General features: G+C 58.3%; 1 protein-coding gene across 1 annotated transcript in view; it reads right to left on the bottom strand.

Annotated features, from left to right (window-relative positions):
- The window catches only part of SDK1 (sidekick cell adhesion molecule 1), a 339,428-nt gene that overhangs the window by 87,431 nt on the left and 241,526 nt on the right, over window positions 1–10,471 (bottom strand). Inside the window, exons 10-15 of the mRNA XM_014549990.1 lie at window positions 8,946–9,029; window positions 5,958–6,149; window positions 4,105–4,221; window positions 3,473–3,640; window positions 1,581–1,683; window positions 45–221 (exon numbers count right to left, since the gene is read on the bottom strand). Of these exons, the coding sequence (XP_014405476.1) occupies window positions 45–221; window positions 1,581–1,683; window positions 3,473–3,640; window positions 4,105–4,221; window positions 5,958–6,149; window positions 8,946–9,029 (841 nt within the window). The remainder of the gene's footprint in view (window positions 1–44; window positions 222–1,580; window positions 1,684–3,472; window positions 3,641–4,104; window positions 4,222–5,957; window positions 6,150–8,945; window positions 9,030–10,471) is intronic.

Here is a 10,471-nt window from a genome sequence, read left to right as displayed (position 1 = left end):
CGATGCCGCCCTCAGAGCCGGGGGGGAGGGGACACGGTACTCACATCACCTCCAGCCGGGCCGTCCGGGAGTCGCTGCCGCCCTCAGAGACGATCTCGCAGGTGTAGTCTCCGATGTCGCCCGACCACGTCTGGCTGATGAGCAGGGACCCGTCCGGCTCCACCACGATCCGGGAGCTGCTGGGCGGGGCGAGGACCACGTCGTCCTTCCTCCACACGTAGCTGCAGCCAAGCACAGAGCCTGGGTCAGAGCGGGCAGGAGGGTCAGCGCTGGCCCCTCCGTCTGTGAGAAGCCGCGCTGGGGCCTGTGGGTGCACCGACCACTTCACCTGTTCTTCGAAAGGGTGAATTCTATCCCATGTGGGCTATACGATAACAGAGGAACAAAAAGAGCCCTGGCCAGTTTGGCTCAGTGGATAGAGCATCAACTGCAGACTGAGGGGTCCCAAGTTTTGATTCCAGTCAAGGGCACATGCCCGGGTTTGCGGACTCAAACCCCAGTGGGGCGTGCAGGAGGCAGCCGATCAATGATTCCCTCTCATCATTGATCTCTCTCTCTCTCTCTCCCATTCCTTTCCTCTCTGAAATCAATCCTATATAATAAAAGGCTAATATGCAAACTGACCGAATGCGGAACAACCAGTCGCTATGACACGCACTGACCACAGGGGGAGCACTGCTCAGCCAGAAGCCGGGCTCACGGCTGGCGAGCGCAGCGGTGGAGGCGGCAGTTTCTCCTGCCTCTGTGGCAGCGCTAAGGATGTCACATGCCTGTCACACCTGTCGCTACGAGCACTGCTCCTCTCATTCCCAGGAAAGTCCCGAAGGACAAGTGCTGCCTGCACAGGGGCAATAACTGTCTAAAACCCAGAGCAGAAGCCTCCAGTTCCTGAACAAAGAGCAGGTCACACGCAAACACATGTTCACCGTTTGCCAAACACCCGCAGAGACAAGGGAGACGTCAGCTGCCTCCGAATCCAGTTAAACCACATGTGCGCATGCGCCCCCGCCCCCTCTGCTGGGCGAGCGCTTCATCGCTGGCTGCACGCCTCTGGCTCAGGCGGAGTGCAGATGCCCGGAGGGTGTGTGTCTGTGCGGATTTACCATTTAGGCTCGAGTCTGCGTCTGACAGTGAAGCCCATTCTGCAGCCGCGAGTCGGGGAAGAGGCTCGCCACGGCGGCCTGTGCTGGCGCCACGCGCTGGCCGGCTGGGTCCCACGGGGTCATTACCTTCCCAGTCTGAGCTCCAACGGGACGGTGCTGCAACCCCTCCAGACCCGCAGTCCCCGGCCCTCTCTCCACCCTGCCCCTCACCCCGATAGACTGTGGTGCTCTCTCCCCCGCCCCCCCTCGCTCTGCACCCACAAAGGAGCGCTGCACCGAGGCCGGGAGAGGACACTGTCCCCGTAAGTGATCCACAGGCGGAGTGGGAGCTGGGATCGGTGCGATCAATGACGGAGCCCAGACCACATGGCGCCGCGACCTGCGGCTGAAATCCAGTCCCTGCCATTCTCCCTCTGGCCTCAGCACCCCTTCCCGCGCCCACGGAGTATGAACACCCCCACGGGGGGACGGAGCTACCGGAGGGAGACGCGGGGGTCGTGCGTGGCCCCGCAGCGCAGCGTGGCCGTGGTCCCCTTGATCACCACGCGGTCCTCAGGGGGCGTGACGATGGACGTTCGATCTGAAAACACAAGTCACAGCTCAGACAGAGTCACAGGCGTGCGTGCTCCCTCCCTCCGGGCAACGCACTGGGCACCTGACATCAAAACCAATTTCCTCGTCTCCCGGCAAGACGTGCGCATGGCGGCACCCAGAGCCGCCCCGGGGACCGAAACACGCCCTCCCACACAGCTGGAGCCAGGCCTCCGCCCTCCCAGGCCACCCCGAGGGCCCCGGCCCAGAGGAAGCAAGAGTGGAAGGCCGGCTGCGATGTCATCAGGCCCCCGCTCCCACTCCCAGGGAAGCATCCGTCTCCCTGAGAGAATGGGCATTGGGGACGTCTGCCAGCCGCACGGCACCCGGGACTGGCGAGGCGCCTTCATTATTACGGTGTGTGACTTAGTCCTCACGGCAGCCTGCGGGCGCTGCGGTATCACCCCAGTTCCCGGGAGGACAGTGAGGCTCAGACATGCTGGGCTGCTGGTGCCACGGAGCTGGAGTGGCCTGGGGCAAAGGGGTAGGTCTGGACTCCGCCCAGACCAGCCGCCGCCACAGCGGGGCCCGGTGACAGCCATGGTATGCGTCTCCCGTGCGCATCTCTGTGAGCACAGCCCGAACTTGGGGGTCACCACACTGGGTTCAGGGCAGCCTGACCCCCTGCAGCGGGCGTGCGGGAGGCCTCTCTGAGCATGCGTTTCCTGGGTGGGGGTGGGAGGGGTGCTGCCGGTGCTGCGGCTGCACAAACCCGTGGGCACGTGGGGACGGCGCCCGCAGCCACTGTGGCTCCCGCATCCACCGCTGTTCTGACCCTGGATCTTAGTGGAGCCACACAACTGCCTGGCGAGTGACCCAGCGACATGCAGATGTCAGTTTGTCACCAGTTTGTAAAGATGAGGTTCATTTTAGGGACAACCCCCTCTTCAGCACCTGACAATCGGGGGGTGACTGGAAGCCAGTGTTCTTAGAGCACCTCGCACGTTAGGAGGCCGTCTATCAGAGTGGACGCCACGGAAACCAGAAACACCTCCGTGGACATGAAGCGGAGCCCAGGGGCCTTTTCCCGAAGGATGGGGTGTGGCAGACGCCCCCTCACGCAAGTTAGTGTTTCCCTCCTCACAGACGGTCGGGGAATCTCTTAGCGAGCACAGGTGAATCTGCTAGTCTTGCATTTGTGAGCAGCGCTGTTTTAGTGATGTAGATACGGCCGCGGGGAGACGGGGAAGCTCACTGGTGAGCGAGGCAGGGGGGGGGGGGGGGGTAGGAATGCTTGGTAAGCCAATCCCTATGCTCCGGAAAACAGCTTATCTGCATTTCAGAAACCCGTGTTAGAGATAAAATAAGAGGAGTCAAACGTTGGAGAAACAAATCTCTCTCTCTCTCTCTCTCTCTCTCTCTCTCTCTCTCTCGGCTCATGCCTCATATCTAGGGAGCATTCATAGTTCATAAGCTAGGACTGTACTAGTTGGTTACAATGATAACAGAAAAAAATATACTCTAGGATTTTAGTTCTCGACTCGGTTTTCTCGCATAACCTGCCCGTTTGCTATGGGAGCCGCTTGGGGGCACTATCCCAACTCACTGACTTTAAAGTCAGTCTCTCCTCGCCCGAAACGCCCCCTTCAAATCTGGGAACACACTTGCTGACTGCTCTTCGGAAACGGAAACGTTAGTTAAGAACAGGTTCCTAGAAATGAGCTGTGACAATCCTCCTCCCCTGGGCGAACCGGAGTCCGGACATCAGGAGGTCCCCAAGCAGAGGACACGGCGGTGAGACCAGGGCTGGGGCGGGGCCCGCGGGGCGGGGTCCTTACTCCACACGGTGAGCGTGGCCGACGCGTTCAGGGACCCCTCCGTGTTGGCTGCGTAGCAGGTGTAGGTGCCGGCATCTTGGATGAAGACGGGGCTGATCTGCAGGCCCCCCGATTCCAGCAGCATGAACCTGGGAATCCGCACGGAGCCGCTGGCCAGCACGTGGCTTCCTGGAGACCAGAGAGAGGACAGGCGCGTCAGAACCCAGGGCGAGGGAGGGCCATGCTCAGGCCACCAAGAAGCAAGTCAAGGAGATGCCAGACGAAGGGGGCCCTTTACACACGGACACCGCCACAGCAGGTCCTCCAGCGCGATTCACAGGAGCGCACGCGGACACCCTCCCTCCACCAGGATGCGGACACGTCTGCCACGTTCCTCTGGGGCATTGGAAATGCTCTTGTACACTATGATCCCATCTCAATCGAGTGAGAGAAAGCATATGACAGACAGAGGGCCTGCACCCCTTCACCTTTGGCCCCCAGGTCCCCTGCCGCCAGCTGGGCCTGTGCACAGGCTGAACCTCGGAGCTGAGGAGCTCCCTCTGGTTTTCTGTCCCCCAGCGTGGCGGGTCTGTGTGAATCGCCGAGGCTCAGCGCTGCGCTGGCACGGCCGCTGCGACAGGGCCGCTGCCTACCTCTCCTCCAGGTGATGGCGGGTCTGGGCGCCCCAGACACCTCGCACCTCAGCGTGGCCGTCATCCCATCTGTGACCGTGGTGTCGGCTGGAAGCTGAGTGAAGGCTGGTGCGACATCTAAGTGAGGAGGTAACAGGGACAGGCTCAGCGTGGCCCCTCGGAGGGACTGTCCACGTGGCTTTCCATAGGACGGAACGCGAGGCAACTAGTGAGGGTGCCTGCACCTGCCCGGGCTCCCTCTCGGAGCTGCCGATCCTGCCGGCAGCCCGCAGAGAACCCGCCTCCTCACGGCTGTCCCCAGGCCTAAGGGACCCGGAGGCCTGGACACGCATGCTCAACAGTGTTTGTTAAATGAACACATCAATATTGATTGTGCTACATTGTATTTTCATCCCATTAAAGGTTTTAATTTGAAAAAAGCCCCTTTTGCTACACCCTACACTTACAAATCATAATCATTTATCTGTTCTCCCTCTAGTTGTCATGGTAACCAGCGTATGTAGCACGTTCATTTAAATTTCCAATCTGATCTTTCCAAGAACCTTGTGAATTGGGCTGGGTTGGCTCCATTTTGATGACAACACTGAGGCTGAGAAATTAAGTAGAGCTTCCCAGGTCTCTCAATAGAGAAAAGGTTGGCCCCCCAACACGGGGGCCGAATGCAGCCCCATGACTGCTTTTGTCAATAAAGCTTTATTGAAACACAGCCATGCCCACCTGTTCTGTACTGTCTGTGCTGCTTTTGTCAATAAAGCTTTATTGGAACACAGCCATGCCCACCTGTTCTGTATTGTCTGTGCTGCTTTTGTCAATAAAGCTTTATTGGAACACAGCCACGCCCACCGGCTCTGTGCTGTCTGTGCTGCTGTCCTGCTCCCGCAGAGCTGAGTCGCTGTGACTGAGACCATGCCCTTCAAAGCTGAACCAATGTACCGTCTGCCCTTTTAGGAAGAGGGCCAGTCCCCGCCCGTCCCACCCTGGCCCGCCGCTGCCAGGTCTGCTTTAAATAATTCTAACGCATCAAACTCGGTTTCTGGCTAAGTGCCCAGTGTTATTTCTACTGTTTGAAGGGATTTTAGTTTCCCACGCTCCGAACTGGACGATAAACTTGACCCCTGGGCACAGTTCCAGGAAGTGGGCCCAGGTCACTAAGCGTATGCATCAGTCTTAGGTTCTGTCCGCCCCTGTGGGCTCCACCGGCCAGCACACTGGCACCGACCCGCTTCCTCCAAAGGCTCTGCCCCCTGAGGAGACCAGCATTTTTCCTCCGAAAGGACAAACGTGCCCGCTATCGTTCCCTAAGCACCAGGTTCTACTTTGTCTGAAAGGGGGAAGACGCACAGGAACGGAAAAGAAACCAGGAAACCCGCCTTCAGTGAGACAGTATCACAGCTGTGCGAGGTTACGGCGTGAAGCACGGATACAGGGAAATCCTCCCGCATCCCAGCTGTCAGAGGCCCACCATGTCCGTCGGTGGGGCAATAGAAGAAGCTCACAGAAGAGCTGTAATCGTTCAATAAACCACAACAGAGAATGAATATTTAAAGTGGAAACACTATCTCAAGGAAAAGAGCAGGAACTTAATGTCCAGAAAACCGGGTTTCCTAGTTCTTGGTGCCGGGGGAGGCTCGGTGCTGGGTCCCCGCTACCTGCTGAGAGCAGGGCGGTCCCCTGGGGCAGCCATGTGTTCGCGCCCCAGGCGTCTGCAGAGGTGACGAGGGGATTGGGTGCTGCAGTCACCTGGGCACCACGCCCCGCCCATGTCCCGGCGGGGCCCAGCAGAGGGGACCCGTCTCCGAGTGTGCCACGTGGGCCACGGTCGGAAGCTCCGGCCTCTGGTGGCCGGTACTCACTGGTGACGTCCAGGTAGGTGGAGGTCTGCACCTCGCCCCCTTCGTTGCTGGCAAAGCACTGGAAGATGCCGGAGTCGCGGGGACGCAGCCGCTCGATGCGCAGGCCGCCTGGGAGCAGCCGGTAGCGCGGGTCCTGGAGCTGGCTGAGCGGCACGGCGTCCTTGTACCACTGCAGCCTGGGCAGCGGGGCCCCTGCGTGGAGGCAAGAACCAGGCGTCACAAATTTAAATTTCGGGAATCTCTTACCGGAGGAAGCAACGGCAGTATTTTTTTTTTTTTTTTAAAAATATGTGTATGCTGATTTCATAGAGGAAGGGAGAGGGAGATAGAGAGAGAAACATCAATGATGAGAGAGAATCATCGATTGGCTGCCTCCTGCACACACCCTACTGGGGATCGAGACCGCAACCCGGGCATGTGCCCTGACTTGGAATCGAACTGTGACCTCCTGGTTCATAGGTCGACACTCAACCCCTGAGCCTGTCGGCCGGGCAGGAACGGCAATGTTTTAAAAGGCACTTCAGGTGTTCCTCCTCCCACGTGACAAGAAGCAATGGACCCAGCACGGCATCGGGGAAGGTGGGGAACACGCAGCCCCGACATGACCCTTCCAACGCCCTGCGCCTGCACCGGGGAGCAGACCTGAGCCCCAAGACCACAGTCCTGAACTGCGGCGGGCACAGTGCCTGCCGAGGCCCCAGGAAAAGTGCAGGAGCAGCTGGGCTATTTCTACACCCCGGCGGCTTGTGCCTCGGTTTCCCTCGCTGTAAACGTAGCCAGGAGAAAACACGCCCACGCGGTGCATGGGAGGAAGCACAGTCAGGTCCCCCGGCTTCAGACGCTGGAATAAAAGATGCCTCCTTCTCATAAATAAAGTTAATGTCGTGGAATATTTCAAGATAATGCATTCGCGGATCCTGTTCTTTGCCTTAATTATGTTTCCTGTCACTTTTTATTAAACCAGGAAATTAAAAAAAATCCATTTCGAGGTAAAAGCATAACGACTCGTGTAAAACCTCATAACGGCGGTTCCGAGAGGAACCGCGCCACCGGCTGCGGCTTCGCCGTCAGAGTTAAAAGAAAGCGGTAAATTACACACCGGCCACGCCACGCGAGAACCTGCTCCCACGTGTATGCCTGCGCTTCACACGCTGTCCCCACAGCAGCCGTGTCAGGAGCTTGCTCGTCAGGGGCAGAGCTTCCGACCGTCGCTTATTGAGAGACGGCTGTTGGCGTGGAGGGGTGAGGAGGGTTTCTCTTTTGGGGCGATTTCAGGTCAAAAGCAGAGTCTTACCCCACGCACTGCAGACGCTAACTGCACAGCTTCCCTTTCAGTCATTGGCCTGACAAAGCTGGGTGTACTCGAGAGGGGACAGTGCGACCGCCGCCAGGGATGTAACTCCATGTAAGATCCGCGTTCCTCTTCGCCCTCCCCCCGCCCCGGGCTCAGGGAGCGGGACAGAGGGACAGGAGCGGAGCAGGGCCCTGCACCCGGCCTCCGGCCTCCCTGACGGACCCGGGCTCAGACCAGAGCCGCTCGGCAGGCCCGGCTGCCGCACAGACACAATGACGGAGGAGGGGACTGCGGCTGACCCTCACCGGCCATCGGCACTGCCCCGAGGGATGCTGCCATCCTCCTCAGAAATGGGAGCGACGTGTGGGCACCCACAGCTGTGAGGTCTTAGCTCCCGTCCCGGCTCAGCTCTCAGGAGCAGCCGGGGTCCTGGCAAAGCCCTCGCCATGGAGCTCACGGATTCGGGTTGCCTCCCGCCTCCATGTGGCCCCAGGTGGGTCACCTGCCCGGTACGTAATGACGACCCCTTCATGCCAAACGCTGGCGGAGGTTTTATGGGAGGCGCCGCACGCGTCGCCCTGGCCCCGGGCATGTGGCTGGGCCTTGCCTTCAGGCTCTGTCCATGTGAACAGGGAGATGACACGCTCCCCCGTGGCCCTTGTGAAGGCTCACGAAGGGCTGGGAAGTCTCAGGAGGAAAGACTGCTCTTAAGGGGGCCAGACAGTAATGGGAGAAGGTCCCTCTCGTTTCCTGACCGCCCCCAGCACTGACGCAGCCTTTGTTAATGCAGCGCCCAGAGAGCCCGTCTTAGGGTGAGTGTGGCTGCCTGCGCTGCGGGGTGGGAATGGTGGCCGCGACGGCTAGTAGTCATGCGGCCTGAATAACAAGAAAAGGCAACCCAGTGCTCAAACGGCAGAAACACAAGGATGTCCTGTTCAGAGAATTCACAGCATCTCCCCGTCTACAGAGCGGCGTGGGTGTGGGGCCTCATCACCTGTGGATGAGGACCAGCTTCCTGCCCTCAGGCCTGGGGCCGTGGCTGGTGGAAGCGGAGCGTCCAAGGGAGTGAGAGGACAGCCTACACCAGGCCTCCTGTGCTTCCTTGTATAAATACTACCTTCCCCGCTTTGCAGGTGAGGGAGCAAGGTCAAACACCTTCCCAAGGTCAAACACCTCCCCAGATCAAACACCTTCCCAAGGTCAAACATCTCCCCAGATCAAACACCTTCCCAAGGTCAAACACCTCCCCAGATCAAACACCTTCCCAAGGTCAAACATCTCCCCAGGGTCAAACACCTTCCCAAGGTCAAACACCTCCCCAAAGTCAAACACCTTCCCAGATCAAATACTTTCCCAAGTTCAAACACCTCCCCAGGGTCAATCCTTCCCAGATCAAACACCTTCCCAAAGTCAATCACCTTCCCAGGTCAAACACCTTCCCAAGGTCAAACAACTCCCCAAGGTCAAATACCTCCCAAAGGTCAAACACCTTCCCAGATCAAACAGCTTCCCAAAGGTCAAACACCTCCCCAGGGTCAAACACCTTCCCAGGGTCACATGCACAGCAACTGGGTTCTGCACAGCCCCGGTTTCTGACCTTGCCCTCAATGTGTCCCTCCAATGATGACGACTCTGCCCTGGAGAATGCCCTGGGTCCCTCCACATCACGGCCACCCAGCAGCCCCCACACTCACCCATCGCTTCACACGCCATGTCCACAGTCTCCTCCACCTCCACCACAATCCGGCTCTTGGGCTCAGCAGTGAAGTACGGTGGCTCTTTAAACAAGAAAACACAGGAGCTGCTAAGCAAGGAGCATATTTCAGAAGACTCTGCAGCCTCGAGTCGGGACTCTTTTTAAAAACTATCTTTGGCCCGACCAGTGTGGCTCAGTGACTGAGCATCAACTTAGGAACCAGAAGGTCAGGCTTTGATTCCCCGTCAGAGCACCTGCCCGGGTTGGGGGCTCGATCCCCAGTGGGGGGCGTGCGGGAGGCAGCCAATCCATGATTCTCTCTCATCACTGATGTTTCTCTCTCTCTCTCCCTTCCTCTCTGAAATCAATAAAAATATATTTTAAAATGCATTAAAAAAACTATTTCTGAGAACTTCATCCGTTACCAATGTGCGCACAAAGTCTGACCACAGAGAGCAGAGGCCAGAGGCGATTTACACTCTCAGGTCTCCGGCAGCAAATTGCTACTCAGAGCAACGGCCACTTTTCAGCGTGTGGGCTTGAATCATGAACCATCTTAATTCAGGCTTTAGAAGCGCGGTCCCGAGGGGCTCATGAAGGTGGATATTTACAGCCCAGTATTTCATAGGCCAGTTTGCTTCCGTATCGAAACTAAACACAACTCCCGAGGCGTGCTGGGGGCCGCACCGGGCTCTGGCCTGTGCCAGGGGACAGTGCAGTCTAGTAACATCCTCTCTAAAGTCTTAGCAGTCCTCCTCCAAAATATAGATTTAACACTCCAATGTCATGGCAAGTAATAGCTGAGGGCAAGAAGAGGAAGGGCCCGGCGTCCCTCTGTAGCAGCGAACGCGTAGCACTCGCTTCTCTCTGGATACTGCACTGACCTATTCAACCAAAAAAAAATAGTGGTTGCACTAAGCAATGAATTTCCTTGGAGAGTAAATTGCAGTATCTTTTTTTCTCAGTTTATTCAGCAGAAATTCACAGTGGCCTGGCCGAGTGCGTGGCGTGTTTAGGTGGCAGTGATCTCATTATCATGATGACAAAGGCTGTGCTGGCTTTCCGAGTGATAATTAACGCTGGGCCTGCCTGCCAGAGGTCATGCTCAGTGTGACTTTGTGACGGTGCTGCACGCGGACACGACAGCCTGGCGAGCCTCCGACAGCAGCTGTCTCCCCAGAGCAGGCAGAGCCCAAAGGAGGAGAAAGAGGCTCGAAAGCTTAGCCCTTTCAAGGAACGATGGCGGTGACGGAGAAAAGGCCAAGGTTCCCGGGGAGGCAGTTAGGTATCAATTTTGCATCCCCGGCTCACTGAGCGGAAAGTCTGCGCCTGGCGGGAGACAGGTCGGAACCTCTGCTCCGTGTGCGCGTGTGGACCCGGTGGACTGGCCCAAAGGACCACAGCAGAGCCGCCGCCGTCTCCTCAGGCTACTCTTCGGCCCGTAGGTGCCCCCTCGGCCTTCTCCTTCAGCGGCCTCGACGGCAGCAGCATCTCCATCCTCCGCTGCCGGCTCATCCCCCCGTC

The sequence above is a fragment of the Myotis brandtii genome, unplaced genomic scaffold (genome assembly GCF_000412655.1).
Source record: "Myotis brandtii unplaced genomic scaffold, ASM41265v1 scaffold579, whole genome shotgun sequence".
Classification (NCBI taxonomy): domain Eukaryota; kingdom Metazoa; phylum Chordata; class Mammalia; order Chiroptera; family Vespertilionidae; genus Myotis; species Myotis brandtii.
Note: the sequence above shows the minus strand (reverse complement) of the source record. Positions and strands in the feature narration are given on the sequence as shown.